This window comes from Schistocerca nitens, chromosome 6 (genome assembly GCF_023898315.1).
Source record: "Schistocerca nitens isolate TAMUIC-IGC-003100 chromosome 6, iqSchNite1.1, whole genome shotgun sequence".
Lineage (NCBI taxonomy): Eukaryota > Metazoa > Arthropoda > Insecta > Orthoptera > Acrididae > Schistocerca > Schistocerca nitens.
Window position 1 is genome coordinate 302,266,291 of NC_064619.1, and position 16,606 is coordinate 302,282,896.

Genomic DNA, 16,606 nt, shown 5'->3' on the forward strand with positions numbered 1-16,606 from the left:
TGGATGTAGCTGTATTGCGTTGATGTACTGATGGATATTGCTTGGTATGACTCCTGTAGTTGATAGTACAATTGGTATAATGTCAACTTTATCCTGATGCCACATGTCCTTGACTTCCTCAGCCAGTTGGATGTATTTTTCAATTTTTTCTCCTGTTTTCTTCTGTATATTTGTTGTATTGGGTATGGATATTTTGATTAGTTGTGTTAATTTCTTCTTTTTATTGGTGAGTATGATGTCAGGTTTGTTATGTGTTGTTGTTTTATCTGTTATAATGGTTCTGTTCCAGTATAATTTGTATTCATCATTCTCCAGTACATTTTGTGGTGCATACTTGTATGTGGGAACGTGTTGTTTTATTAGTTTATGTTCTATGGCAAGTTGTTGATGTATTATTTTTGCTACATTGTCATGTCTTCTGGTGTATTCTGTATTTGCTAGTATTGTACATCCGCTTGTGATGTGATCTACTGTTTCTATTTGTTGTTTGCAAAGTCTGCATTTATCTGTTGTGGTATTGGGATCTTTAATAATATGCTTGCTGTAATATCTGGTGTTTATTGTTTGATCCTGTATTGCAATCATGAATCCTTCCATCTCACTGTGTATATTGCCTTTTCTTAGCCATGTGTTGGATGCGTCTTGATCGATGTGTGGCTGTGTTAGATGATACGGGTGCTTGGCATGTAGTGTTTTCTTTTTCCAATTTACTTTCTTTGTATCTGTTGATGTTATGTGATCTAAAGGGTTGTAGAAGTGGTTATGAACTTGCAATGGTGTAGCCGATGTATTTATATGAGTGATTGCTTTGTGTACCTGTCCATAATGTAGGTTTTTTATGTCGATAAATCCTCTTCCTCCTTCCTTTCTGCTTAATGTGAATCTTTCTGTTGCTGAATGTATGTGATGTATTCTATATTTGTGGCATTGTGATCGTGTAAGTGTATTGAGTGCTTCTAGGTCTGTGTTACTCCATTTCACTACTCCAAATGAGTAGGTCAATATTGGTATAGCATAAGTATTCATAGCTTTTGTCTTGTTTCTTGCTGTCAATTCTGTTTTCAGTATTTTTGTTAGTCTTTGTCCATATTTTTCTTTTAGTTCTTCTTTAATATTTGTATGGTCTATTCCTATTTTTTGTCTGTATCCTAGATATTTATAGGCATCTGTTTTTTCCATCGCTTCTGTGCAGTCGCTGTGGTTATCCAATATGTAATCTTCTTGTTTAGTGTGTTTTCCCTTGACTATGCTATTTTTCTTACATTTGTCTGTTCCAAAAGCCATATTTATATCATTGCTGAATACTTCTGTTATCTTTAGTAATTGGTTGAGTTGTTGATTTGTTGCTGCCAGTAGTTTTAGATCATCCGGTATAGCAAATGTGTGATTTTGTGTTGGTATGTTCCAGTAATATTGTATCCATAATTTGTATTATTTAGCATGTTGGATAGTGGGTTCAGAGCAAGGCAGAACCAGAAAGGACTTAATGAGTCTCCTTGGTATATACCTCGCTTAATCTGTATTGGCTGTGATGTGATATTATTTTAACTTGTTTGGATATTGAGTGTGGTTTTCCAATTTTTCATTACTATGTTTAGGAACTGTATCAATTTAGGATCTACTTTGTATATTTCCAATATTTGTAGTAACCATGAGTGGGGTACACTATCAAAAGCTTTTTGGTAATCAATGTATGCGTAGTGTAGTGACCTTTGTTTAGTTTTAGCTTGATATGTCACCTCTGCATCTATTATCAGTTGCTCTTTACATCCTCGTGCTCCTTTGCAACAGCCCTTTTGTTCTTCATTTATAATTTTGTTCTGTGTTGTATGTGTTATTAATTTCTGTGTAATTACTGAAGTTAATATTTTGTATCTTGTTGGTAGGCATGTTATGGGGCGATATTTAGCTGGGTTTGCTGTGTCTGCTTGATTTTTAGGTTTCAGATAATTTATTCCATGTGTGAGTGTATCAGGGAATGTGTATGGGTCTGCAATGTAACTGTTAAATAATTTATATCTAAAAACACAGATGATGTGACTTACCGAACAAAAGTGCTGGCAGGTCGATAGACACACAAACAAACACAAATATACACACGAAATTCAAGCTTTCGCAACAAACTGTTGCCTCATCAGGAAAGAGGGAAGGAGAGGGAAAGACGAAAGGATGTGGGTTTTAAGGGAGAGGGTAAGGAGTCATTCCAATCCCTGGAGTGGAAAGACTTAACCTTAGGGGGAAATTAGGACAGGTATACACTCGCGCACACACACACACACACACATATCCATCCGCACATACACAGACATAAGCAGACATTTGTAAAGGCAAAGAGTTTGGGGCCATTGTTAAATAATTTAGTTAGATGTGAATGTGTTGAGGTGAACTTCTTTAGCCAGAAATTTGCTATTTTATCTTTCCCAGGGGTTTCCAATTGTGCGTAGAATTAATTGCTCGGGTGACTTCATGTTGCCCCCCTGCGGGTTCGGGGGTAAGAATAGGCCCGCGGTATTCCTGCCTGTCGTAAGAGGCGACTAAAAGGAGTCTCAAATGTTTCGGCCTTATGTGATGGTCCCCTCTCGGGTTTGACCTCCCTCTTTCTAAATTATTCCGAAGAGCGAGCCAATTGGGGAAGGGCGCCTTACATGGTGCACTGTATCCGTCGTGCGTTTAGACCTTTAGCCAGCTTTTTCGTCGTTGCACTGGTGTCCCGCTCGTTTTCCATCTCTTGGGCGAGGATACGTCCCTGGGTGCGATTCCCACGCTGCACTCTGCAGTGTTTCTTTTAACTGCGACGACGACCTTGGACAGTTTTGCACCTAAGATCCAGCACGGTAGCCAGCCCGTTGTGGTGGGGCCGCCATGTACCCTCTTGGTTGTAGCCCCCTGACAACACAGGGATCGCTCTACTGATGCCTGCGCCGTTAACTCCCCACGTATGCCAAGGAGTAGATGCCCATCTCCTTGGGGCATCAGGACTCCCGGCAATGGCCGTCCTGCCAGGTGGCTATTGCTGCGGCTGGGTGGCGCCCGTGGGGAGGGCCCTTGGTCGGAGTAGGTGGCATCAGGGCGGATGACCCGCAATGAAGCGTGGTACATCATCTCTCGCTGGTGGGCCTCCACCAGCAGTCTCTAAGCGATCGAGGTCTAACCTCAATGGCAGGAAATACGAACCACGATCATTTCCCTCCCTGGCCACTCCATGGGAGGAACGTATGGCAAAAGAAGGCAGTGGAGAATATTCACCCCGGTTCCTTGTGTGTACACGAGTTGATGGGGAATCGTTTATGTCAACCAAGCCCCAGTTTTTTGTGGAGCATTTAGAGGACAAGTTCGGGGAGGTGGAGGGCTTGTCCAAGATGCGCTCTGGTTCTGTGCTCATCAAAACGGCATCCTCTGCTCAGTCACGGAGGTTGCTCAATTGTGACAAGTTGGGGGATGTTTCCGTTAGCATCACGCCGCATAAGAGTCTCAACATGGTCCAGGGTATTATATTCCACAGGGATCTTCTTCTGCAGTCCGACGATGAATTACGCGCCAACCTCGAACGACGAGGTGTTCACTTCGTCCGGCGCGTCCATCGGGGTCCGAGGGATAATCAGGTAGCCACCGGTGCCTTCATCTTGGCCTTTGAGGGTGATGTATTACCCGAAAAGGTTAAGGTGATGGTTTACCGTTGTGATGTGAAGCCATATATCCCTCCTCCGATGCGGTGTTTTAAATGCTGGAAGTTCGGGCACATGTCATCTCGCTGTACTTCCAGCATCATGTGTCGGGATTGTGGACATCCTTCGCATCCTGATACTCCATGTGCCCCGCCTCCTATCTGTGTTAACTGCGGAGAACACCATTCCCCCTGCTCGCCGGACTGTCAGATCTTCCAGAAGGAAAGGAAGGTGTTTTAAATGCTGGAAGTTCGGGCACATGTCATCTCGCTGTACTTCCAGCATCACGTGTCGGGATTGTGGACATCCTTCGCATCCTGATACTCCATGTGCCCCGCCTCCTATCTGTGTTAACTGCGGAGAACACCATTCCCCCTGCTCGCCGGACTGTCGGATCTTCCAGAAGGAAAGGAAGATAATGGAATATAAGACCCTGGACCGCCTGAGCTACACCGAGGCAAGGCGGAAATATGAGCGGCTACATCCTGTGCCCATGACATCCTCCTATGCCGCTCCTGCAACAGCGATCCGATCCTCTCCCGTGTCGTCACGTACTGTTGCCTCTCGGCTATGTCACAATGAACCGGCTCCCTTGGTTGTGGGGGGCACTTCCCCCTCTGTTGCTCCATCTACTCCAGGAGCAACACCACCCGAACCATCGGGGACATTCGTCCCCCCTTCCCAGCCGGAGAAGCGTGGGGCTTCTTCGGCTACTCTAGCCAGGAAGGGGTCCCTTGGGGCCCTCCCTTCCCAGGCTTCGCCCAGTGTCAAAGCGGAAACCCGCAAAGGTTTGAAACAACAACCGATCGCTGGTCATAGGGCTTCGCGGTCATCGTCCGTCCCTGAGACTGACCCAGTGGGGCCCTCCCAGCCAGACCCTCCAAAGGCACAGCGTGCGAAGCAGTTGAAGAAAAAGGCTCCCAAGCATCCTGACATTGCGGTGGCACCTGTCCCACCGCAACCTTCAAACTCTGCGTCTGAGGACGAGGTGGAGATCCTGGTGTCCGCTGAGGACCTCGATCTCGCCAGTCCCTCCGACGCCATGGAAAGCACTGGCACAGGTGCTCACTTGGAGGCAGCAAGTGACCCAGCGGCGTAATCTGCCTTCCCCGTCCCGTCACGCCTTTCCCAGCCATGGCCAATACCATCCTCCAGTGGAACTGCAGCGGTTTCTTCCACCATCTAGCTGAGCTCCGCCAACTTATCAGCCTTCACCCTTTCTTCTGCATTGCTCTCCAGGAAACTTGGTTTCCAGCAATGCGAACCCCCGCCCTCCGTGGCTATCGGGGTTATTATAAGAACCAAGCAGCTTATGAAAGGGTGTCTGGTGGCGTCTGCATATATGTCCTTCACACTCTGCACAGCGAGTCTGTCCCTCTCCAGACGCCTTTAGAGGCTGTCGCTGTACGCGTGTGGACGCCACAGGCTGTTACCGTCTGCAGTCTTTACATTCCACCGGATGGTGATGTCTCGCAGCATGTCCTGGCTGCACTGGTCGCCCAATTGCCGCCACCTTTCTTGCTATTGGGCGACTTCAACGCCCATAACCCTCTGTGGGGTGGGTCAGTGGCAACAGGTCCAGGCGCCATCGTTGAGCATTTATTGTCGCAGCTCGATCTCTCGCTGTTAAATGATGGTGCCTTCACACACTTCAGTGTGGCGCATGGCACCTACTCCGCCATTGACCTTTCCATCTGTAGCCATGGCCTCTTACCGTCTGTCCAATGGAGTGTGCATGACGACCTGTGTGGTAGTGACCACTTTCCGCTCTTTTTGTCACTACCACAGTGTCACTCTTCTGAGCGCCCTAGCAGATGGGCTATGAATGAGGCTGACTGGGACTTGTTCTCCTCCACTGCCGCTTTTGAGCCTCTCTCTACTGATGACATTGATGCGGTGGTTCAATCGGTCACCACCGGCATCGTTACTGCCGCCGAATCTGCCATTCCCCGTTCTTCTGGGTCCGCTCAGCGGAAGGCTGTGCCTTGGTGGTCGCCTGAGATCGCTGAAGCGATTAAAGATCGCCGGCGGGTGCTCCAGCGTCACAAGCGACATCCCTCCATAGACCACCTTATCGCCTACAAACGGCTGCGTGCGCGGGCCCGCCTCCTTATCTGCCAAGGCAAGAAGGAGTGCTGGGAGCGGTATGTGTCCACCATTGGCCTCCATGTCACTCCATCGCAGGTCTGGGCCAAGATTCGACGCGTCTACGGCTATCGGCCACCTGTCAGCGTCCCTGCGCTCTCACTGAATGGAGCAGTTTGTACTGACTCCGACGTCATTGCAAATCGATTAGCAGAGCATTTTGCTATGAGTTCCGCTTCTGCGAATTACCCCCAGGCCTTCCGCTCCATTAAAGAGCGGATGGAACGTCGGAGCCTTTCGTTTTGCACCAACCACCCAGAATCTTACAATGCTCCATTTAGTGAGTGGGAATTTCGCAGTGCCCTAGCTGCTTGCCCTGATACCGCTCCTGGGCCAGATGGCATCCACTGTCAGATGCTGAAACATCTTTCCGTGGACTGCCAGCGGCGCCTCCTCGATCATTACAACCGTCTTTGGGTCGAGGGGGAGTTTCCGTCGCAATGGCGGGAAGGCATTGTCGTCCCCGTTTTGAAACCTGGAAAGAACCCTCTGGAGGTGGACAGCTACCGTCCCATTAGCCTCACCAACGTTCTTTGCAAGTTGCTTGAACGGATGGTGAGCCGGCGCTTAAATTGGGTACTGGAGTCTCGGGGCCTTCTGGCTCCGTCTCAGGGTGGGTTCCGTAAAGGCCGCTCCGCCACCGACAATCTGGTGAGCCTGGAGTCGGCCATCCGTACTGCCTTTGCCCGCCGTCAGCACCTGGTCACTGTCTTTTTCGACATGCAAAAGGCGTACGATACAACATGGCGTCATCACATCCTTTCTACGCTTCATGGATGGGGTCTTCGGGGTCCTCTGCCGATTTTTATCCGCAATTTTCTGTCGCATCGTACCTTCCGCGTGCAAGTCGCGGCCTCGTATAGTTCCTCCCACGTCCAGGAGCACGGTGTGCCACAGGGTTCTGTTTTAAGCGTCTGCCTGTTTTTAATAGCCATTAACGGGCTCGCTGCGGCCGTGGGAAATTGTGTCTCCGCTTCCCTGTATGCTGACGACTTTTGCCTTTACTACAGCTCTACTGGCATTGCAGCTGTTGAACGTCAGCTACAGGGCGCTATCCGTAAGGCGCAGTCTTGGGCTGTAGCGCATGGGTTTCAGTTTTCGGCAGCCAAGACCCGCGTTATGCATTTCTGCCGGCGCCGAACAGTCCATCCTGAGCCGCGGCTTTATCTTGCCGACGAACTCCTTGCTGTGGTGGAGACCCACAGGTTTTTGGGGGTGGTTTTCGATGCCCGGTTGACTTGGCTGCCTCATATCCGGCAGCTTAAACAGACATGTTGGCGGCATCTAAACGCTCTGCGATGCTTGAGCCACACCCGCTGGGGCGCCGACCGCTCTACCCTGTTGCGGCTCTACCAGGCGTTAATCCAGTCCCGTCTGGATTATGGGAGCCTGGCTTATGGCTCAGCATCCCCATCTGCGTTGCGGGTGCTGGGACCCCATTCTCCACAGCGGGATACGCCTTGCCACTGGTGCTTTCCGCACCAGCCCTGTGGACAGCGTCCTAGTGGAGGCAGGTGTCCCTCCACTGCGGTTCCGACGCCAACAATTACTGGCTGCTTATGCTGCCCATGTTTTTAGCTCGCCCGGGCATCCAAATTACCGTGTCCTGTTCCCGCAGTCAGTCGTCCATCTGCCAGAACGTCGGCCCCGGTCGGGATGTCCGATCGCCGTACGCGTCAAGGAGCTTCTCTCCGGGCTTGGGCTTGTCCCTATTCCACCTCCTTTCCGGGCACCTCTGCGTACACCCCCGTGGTGCGTTCCTCGCCCTTGCCTTCGGCTAGACTTGGCACAGGGCTCGAAGGACTCAGTCCCTCCAGAGGCCTTCCGCCGCCACTTTTATTCCATCCTGGCCACGTATCAGGGCTCTGGCATTGTTTACACCGACGGCTCGATGGTTGCTGGTCGAGTCGGTTATGCGCTCACTCTAGGGGACCATTCCGAACAACGTTCCTTGCCGGCTGGCTGCAGCGTTTACACTGCTGAGCTGGTCGCCATCTTTCGAGCCCTAGAGTATATCCGCTCCTGCTCAGGTGAGTCCTTCGTTATCTGTAGCGATTCCCTGAGCAGTTTACGAGCCTTCGACCAGTGTTTTCCTCGTTCCCGTCTGGTGATGGCTATCCAGGAGTCCCTGTCTACTCTTGACCGTTGCGGCCGCTCTGTGGTCTTTGTTTGGACCCCAGGCCATGTTGGGATCCCCGGGAATGAGAATGTTGACCGTCTGGCGAAAGAGGCCACGAGTACATCATCTCTTGATGTTGGCCTCCCAGAGACTGATTTGCGGGCAGTCTTCCGCCGCAAAATTTTGGCGCTATGGGCCGATGAATGGCGCGAACTGACGATGCGCAATAAACTCCGTGCTGTCAAGGAGACGACGGCTGTGTGGCGGTCATCCCTGCGAGCCACTCGCAGGGACTCAGTAGTTCTTTGCCGGCTCCGCATTGGCCACTCCCGGCTGACACACAGTTATTTACTGCGCCGGGAGGACCCTCCTCTATGTCGCTGTGGGGCGGCTTTGACGGTGGCCCACATTTTGATGGCCTGCCCCCTTTTAGCTGTGGTCAGGCAGACATTTAGGCTGCCTGATACGCTCCCTGCCCTTTTAACAGACGACTCCGCAATGGCTGACTTAGTTTTACGTTTTATTCGGGCAGGGGGCTTTTATCATTTAATCTGAGTGTTTCTATTTTATGTTATTGTTTTGTGTTGATTCTGGCCTTTGGCCTATGCTTTTAAACTGATTTTTTAACGTTTTTCTAAGTGGTTGGCTTTTCCTTTTTTTATTTCTATGGTCGGCCAACCACTCTGTGTGGTTTTAGTTCGTTTTGTCTTGTCTTTGTCTCAGTTTCTCTTGTTCTGTATCGTCTGTGTTCTATTCTGTTCCTCGTTTTTATTCTCTGTGGGTGTTCTTTGTCTTTGGAAAAAGGGACCGATGACCGTAGCAGTCTGGTCCCTTTGATCCCCCAAACCAACCAACCAACCAACCAACCAACTTCATGTTGCAAAATTATCACTTCAGGCATTTGTGGTATCATCTTGTATGTGTCTGTTTCTGCTTGTATCCACTGTGCATGCCTGTTATGTTGTACCGGGTTTGACCATATGTTGCTCCAGAAGTGTTCCATGTCTGTTATGTTTGGTGGATTGTCTATTTTAATGTGTGTGTTATCTATTGTCTGGTAAAATTTCTTTTGGTTTGTGTTGAATGTTTGGTTTTGTTTCCTTTTATTGTATCTCCTATGTCGTTTGGCCAGTGCTTGTAATTTCTGCTTCTTTTCATCTAATTGCTCTATCACTTCTTGTTGTGAGATTTTACGTAACCTTTTTCGTTTTTTGTCTGATATTTCATTTCTTATAAATTGTGTTAGCTGTCCGATGTCTTTTCTCAGTTTTTCTATTCTGATCTGTAGCCTGTGTTGCCATGCTGGTTTTGTGAGTTTCTTCTGTGTGTTGGTTGGTTCTGATCTCTGCCTAGTGTGTATATTTAGTGTAGTGAGTGCTCCTATATAAATCAGTAGTTGTAACTCTTCCATAGTTGTATTTTCATTTATTTTGTTGTGTATGATTGTGTTGATAGTTGTTATTGTTGTTTCGACTTGTGGGTTATTTGGTGGTCTATGCAAGAATGGTCTAATGCATGTATTTGTGTCTTTGTATTCTATATATGTCAGCTGAAATTTTTCTTCTATATCTAACATGTGTGTCACTTCGTGTTCTATTTGTGCTTGTTCTGGTGGCTGTCTTAAGATTTCGTTTTCCTCTGATTGTTTAATTGATGCGTGTTGTTCTTTGTTTGTTTGCTCTGGGATGTTTGAGTCCATTACTGTATTTTCTTCTTCTTCTGAATATTATTACTATTATTATTATTATTATTATTATTATTGATCCAATTTTGATGAAAACATAGCCTATACATAGCCTTGTTGAAGGTAACAGTGAAATCCCCATAAAAATCTGACTAGTAACTTTGGTGACCAGTATGTTTTGACAGACAATGTTTTAGCAAAGTGTTAAATCATGATACCTTCTTTTTCCATGATCTGATTTTGATCAACGAAGGCCTGTACAGAGCCCCAAACTATGCTCAAATTACCCACGAAAACCCCAGGAAAAGTCATCTAGTAGGTTTGAGTATTGGCATGTTCTAAGACAGACAGGCAGACATGACAGTTTTACGCATTTATTATTAGTAAAGATAATTTATGCACATGTGCAGTTCTCAACACAATTCTGTTCGAGTCTTGATAAACTCGGATACCGTCAATTGTATATAGCTCGCACCAGTGATAGCATGACACACAGTGACAACAGCAGCAGCAGTACATGTAACACTCCTTTAGCGATGTGTTTGTTCCCGTCTTATTATAACAATTTTGCCTGTAGACATTTTTAAATTTCTGTGATTGGTGCATATAATCACAACATATTGTTTTAGATATATGTTGTAACACTTACTTTTATCTACTTGAAAAGCCAAGATGTTTCTGGCTCTAATAGAAAAAAAAAAGAAAAAAAAAGAAAAAAAATCCCTCAGAAGTAAGTAGGGTTTGCATCCTCTCAGTACCAAGTGTTTTTTTTAACGGTGTTGCAAGCATAACAAAAATATAGCCAATGTACGGCATATGTAACAACACACTGTTCCACAGACGGGCATATGACAGAAAGTCATTGACTGCCAGGACATCTCAGCAGATGCAGGCCAAGAGAGAGTGTCCTGGCTCTTGTTCTATACAGTAGTTTCAGTGCTCGTGAAGCGACAGCCAGGTGCAGCATTCAGTCTCGCTTTGACCAGAAGTGGAGAAGATGGTGTGTGAGAGAGGGGTAATAGGCCGGCTTTGAGAGTTGGGCTTAGTAAAAGTGACACTTCAGCTAGACAACTTGTTAATTTACACTAGTATGGAAGGTCAGTTTTTAAACACTGTCCGATTCAAGAATGAGACCAGTTTCCCTGATGTTTGCAAACCTTTCACATCTACTCCCATGATGCTGCTCATAAAGAGGTTCTCTGTGATTATCACAAACTTTATATGCTTACTTTCGCTGAAGTGAATGTAGACCATAACTGGCACCACATCATCTTTTCAGATGAGTTTATAAAGTGATGGAGGATAGTCTTGTGCTGGAGGTAATGTCGTCAGATGGGGCAGGGATAGTTCATCAAATTAATCGTCATTTCGCTGCCTATTAGAATGTGTACATCATAAAATGTGCTGCAGTGACGAGAGCGAGGAAGCGTTATCCCAATGGAGTGATCCATTTCTGTTAGGACACTCACTGGTTCACAGGAATTGAATCGTGCAGCAATAGCTTCCCCAACATGCTTTGTCGACCTGATCAACTGGCCTGTTTTAGTGACAAACTTGAATCCCATTGAAAATTTGTGTGTCAAAACGAAGTATCAGCCCCCCCCCCCCCTCCAAATACACACCTGACCAACTATTGGACCTAATGTTAGATACATTGGAGAGTCTTGCGGGTGATGAGACATATTTTCTGAGGCTAACCGCCTTGATGCCTCATTGAATGAGGCTGATAATTCATTTCAAGGTTGGATGGATCTCATACTAGCCTCATCCCTGATGTGAAACTTTTCTTGGCTCACATGACTCCACTTTATGCTACATCACTTGATATGAATGAATATTTATTAATTGGAAATTATGTGAAATCAATATACTTTAATTTATATTTACTATGCGCTTCTTGAAACTTAATACTTGTAAATTTTAGTAAAGCACAAACAAGTCACTTTTAATTGATATAGAAATGATGTCCTAATATGAGACAGTGAGATCAAATACTTAATATACCCAATTATAAGAACAGGTAGATCCTGAAATAATAATGTTCTCTTCCTTACTGCCTCTTCCAACATTTTCTACATTTATTGTGCAAGAGAATTGCAGTCAAGGAAACAAAAGCTCTTTTTAAAGTTAACATTCTTCGGGAGTGTAAGGATAACAGCCCATATGCTGTGCCCATTTATCTATGTTAGTCTTCAGAGAAATGGATTGATGTTTTTAAAATTGTTGGGCTCTAAAAAGCATTGTCATCAGAGACCTTTCACAAGATCATGCTACTGGTGAATGAGTAGTTACTCTTCGTAAAAGGAACGGCAAAGGCCGTATAACTACAGCCACAGTAAAGAAAAATTTCACATTTAATCTCCAGTAGATATATCTGTACTGTTGTCACACATTAAATGACTTAATAGAACTGTGGTAGGCAGTAAGATGGGTGGTTGACAGCAGAACTTACAGGAGCAGCCAGCCAATCAAAAACACTTTAAAACCTCAATCCAGTTAAATTGGGCAGGATTCCTGACGCCACACAAAATATCAACTTACTTTTTTGCTATTGTCATTACATAAATTGAGGGTCTGTCCCTAGTTATTCCAAAGGTGTTTCTCCTGTGCTCTAAGGGTGGTGGCTTGTCAGGTATGGTGCAGTTGTGCAAAAACAGTAAACTTTTGTTTTTCTCCTTTTTCATATCACTATTAACCAGGATCAGCCATTCATTTAACAGTTTTGTTGATTCAAGAGATAAGTTGTGGGAAGTCGTATTATTCCTTTGAAACAGTTTAGTTTCACAGGTTTCCCTACTACGAGTGGTCTTAACTTCCAATATGTATCCAAGTTACAGGTTACGAGAACAATTAATTCTATCCTTGCTCAATTTTCCACCCTGACACTTTTTTCTTTGAATGCTAGGATGAGATTAGGGAGATATTTATAAAAAAAAGGAGAGTTTTGTCTGTGTTGAGTATGTTGCATGGATCATAGGCATTCAGAAGTTTTCAGCTCATAAATCTATCAATACAATGGAAACTGTTGACAGTGGCACCTTCTCCACAGATTTTTATTTAGCATTATGGCATGAAATTTTTTTTTAAAATGTGAGAACCGCCATTAGTTGCTGCAAACCCTTCAACGCTGAGATACTGAGCAAAGGACTTGTCCTTTTTCTTCAGCATGACACCACCCATGGGAATTTTTTGTCATCTACACTGATTTATCCACTTGAGCAAACACTTCTTAAGACAGGGAAATTCACCCTATCATGATCTTTTTCTTCTTGTGCCTGAGATTCTTCCAGTAACAGAATTTTTATTTTTTTTAAATCGTTGATAATGTAGATGGTAAACAGCGAACTATTTTGTGACATCTGTTTTCAAAATTCCACTTCCCACAGCTTCAATAAGAAGCTTATTTTATTAATTGATAGGCACTCGTGACATTTCCCAGTTTCAAGAGAAATGGATTGACAGCAACACAATAAGAAAGCAGACTGCAAACTGAATGCTATCTAGGTTGGAGAATCAGACAACAGGGATCTGAGCCTGTCCTGGGAATCACAGGAGTAGCGGGACATCAGTGGGAATCAGAGAAGTAGGGGACTTAAAATTATAGTGTGTGTGGGATTCCTGATTTCAAATTATGAAGTACTGGCAAGATGCTCTCACTGATGCAATTTCCAGTTATTGGAGGGATCAAATCACATTGATTTCTTTCGTTCTTTTTTCCTCCCTTCGAATTATTGAGTGTCAAATTATCAAGAGTCAGCTGTATTTGTAGAGAGTGAGTGAGTGAGTGGTGTGTGTGTGTGTGTGTGTGTGAGAGAGAGAGAGAGAGAGAGAGAGAGAGAGAGAGAGAGAGAGAGAGAGTGCACTGATTCACCCTATTGTTTTCTTATTTCGATTCTTCTGTTTCTCCAGGTGAATATTCTTGTGAGATCCTTGCTGCCGACGATCCACCTCCGAGTTTAAGCACATTTGAAGGCGATGTTATTTTAACTGTTGAAAGTGGTGGAGTTATGTCTGAACCAATGACAATACCATTCATGCCTGCCATTTATGTGAGCACACCTGAAATTTACTTGTCAGATGCAGAGATGGCTGGAACATTAATTATTAATGGAATACCTGAAGTTCTTAAGCAAGTAGAGGTATGTTCATCAATAAGTAAACTCTTTTTAGTACTTATCCCTAGTGTAATGGTCATTTACTATTCATGTAAGGGTTCTTTGAACACTTCTATTTGTGGCGGTGTGGATGGGAAACTATTTGTGTGGGTGTGGATGGGAAAGTAGTGACAGATAAACATAGCTCTCTGAAGTGTGTAAGACACCCCTAGAACCCATGTGAGTGAGATGAAACTTTGAAGGGAATGACATATAAAAATAACAGAAAATTAATGTATTAGTATAATAGATTTTGGGGTTGCTGGACCAACTGGCTTTTTATCAGATCACCAATTTAATTTAAAAATCTTATTCCAGTAGAGCTGCACAACACTGCAGATTGTAGGAAGGCCACTGCAAGAGGCAGGGACTCCAGTAATATGACAGCTACAGTGTTGATGAGAATTTGGACAGAAATATAAATATGAGAATTCTGAAACATTATGTAGAGAGTTTGTTTAGAAGATAATTTTTGAGTTGATATTCAGTACACCAACATCACCTCTGCAAATTAATACCTATAACCATGCATACGAGTGCTCCTCTCATGATGGAAAATGAAATGGTTCAGCATGTCACAGGACTGTGGTTTTGTCAGACCTTGAACTAACATCTGAGTGCAAGATCGGTAAGATACAACATCAGCCTCTTTGATCGAGATCATATTGTAGGCTGTGGTGTTCTTCATATTTTTAGGTTGATGATGATGAAGTCCCATGCTCCGAGGAGTGTAGGGGATGATGCGGGAGACCTGCACCGCTGTACTAGGCAAGGTCCTAGTGGAGGTGGTTTGCCATTGCCTTTCTCTGACCGTAATGGGGATGAATGATTGATGATGAAGACGACACAACACCCAGTCATCTCGAGGCAGGAAAAATCCTTGACCCCGCCGGGAATCTAACCCGGGACTCCGTGTACGGGAACGAGAACACTACCGCAAGACCACTGTTATGTTATAGGATTGTATACCGTAACATTATCTAACTTAATTCTGGGTGGAAACTCCACAAATATGAATATTATATTTCTTTCTTACAGCACTGGTATAAAATAACACATAGTAATATTATTTATCTTTTTTAAAATTATATTCTCGTTTTAGGTAAGCAGGTTTGTTTAGAATTAATTACAGAAGTCGGTGATGATAGAACTGGGGATTTGTTTGACTCCCCTTGATAGATCATCGGTGCACTAACAAAGGAAGCAGCTACTTGGGTAGCAGAGTACTTGTGGAGTGCACATGAGGTTTTTTAGGCTAGGCAGTAGTTTGAGGTGCTCCGATGAACACTTCACCAGTTGATATGCAGCAGGGGAAGTCAAACGGCATTCAGAATAAAGACACTTGAACTGTCACAATTTTATCAGTGAACTGGCAAAGTATTCATTATAAAGTTCCCAAATTTACTGCCTTCCAGGAAATTTCTTTTGTTCAGATTATTCTTGGGACCGAGAGCTGGCGGAAACCCAAAGTGGAAAGCTCTGAGATATTTAGCGAGTCATGGAATGTATATCGAAAAGACAGATTAGAGGCCATAGGAGGGGGAGAGTTCATTTGCAGTTGATAAAAATGTTCTCTCTAGTGAGGTCGAAGTTGAGTGTGACAGTGAAGTCATCTGGTCCCGTATAACAGGTGTAGATGGAATCAAGTTAATTGTTGCACATTTTTACTGGCGACCTGATTCTGCTGTGACAGCTCTAGCGTCATTCAAAGAAAGTCTACTGTCAAGAGCACATAAATGCCCAGATCGTGAGATACCAGTTGGAGCGACTTTAAGCTGCTGAGTATAGATTGGGATGTCTATGGATTCATTGCGGGGGATGCAGGCGGACAGTTGTGCCAAATACTTTTAAACACGTTTTCTGATAATTGTACTGAGCAGTTAACCGTGGCAGCCCACGTGCAGTGGAAATATTTTAGATGTTGTAACTAAAAATAGGCTGGACCTTATCGACAATGTCAGTATAGAATGAGAAATTAACGATCAGGATGCCATTATAGCAAATATGATTGCGAAAGTTAATAAATCAGTCAAGAAGGCTAGGAGTATGTTTCTGCTAGATAGAGCAAATAAGTAATTATTAGCATCTTACTTAGACAGTGAATTGGCATCACTTAGTTTCATTGAGATGGATGTAGAGGAATTATGGGCAAAGTTTAAGCGGACTGCAAATAGTGGTCTGGAGAGTTACATACTTAGTGAGTGGATAAAAGATGGAGGAGACCCACCATGGTGTAATAATGAAATATGTCAGATGTTGAGGAAGAAGCAGAGACTGTTGCACTCTCAGTTCAAAAGTGAATGCATAAGTGATGACATGCGAAGATTAGTAGAGATTCATGCGCCTGTTAAAAGATCTTTGTGCGAAGCATACAACAACTACCACTGTCACACCTTAGCAAATAATCTGGGAGAGAACCCAAGAAAATTCTGGTCTTATGTAAAATCGTTGTGCGGGCTAAGGCTTCCATTCAGATCCTTGTTGACCAGTCGGGGGTGTCAGTTGAAGATAGCAAAATGAATGCCACAGTTTTAAATTTCATGTTTAAGAAATCGTTCATGCAGGAGAATCCTACAAACACAATGTCATTTGACTACCTGACAGACTCCCATGTGGATGACACAGTAATAAGCATACCTGGCATAAAGAAACAGCTAAAAGATTTGAAAGCAAATAAATTACTAGGTCCAGATGGAATCCCAGTTTGATTTTACAAAGAGTACTCTGTGGCATTGGACCCTTACCTAGCTTGCATTTATCATGAATCTCTCACACAGCAGAAAGCCCCAAGTGAATGGAAACAAGCGCAGGTGACTCCAGCATATAAGAAGGGTAAAAG

General features: G+C 44.6%; 1 protein-coding gene across 1 annotated transcript in view; it reads left to right on the forward strand.

The window, feature by feature from the left end:
* Positions 1-16,606, forward strand: part of LOC126262497 (nuclear pore membrane glycoprotein 210) — a 272,203-nt gene that overhangs the window by 186,288 nt on the left and 69,309 nt on the right. The window contains exon 11 of the mRNA XM_049959163.1: positions 13,523-13,752. Coding sequence (XP_049815120.1) covers positions 13,523-13,752 — 230 coding nt within the window. The remainder of the gene's footprint in view (positions 1-13,522; positions 13,753-16,606) is intronic.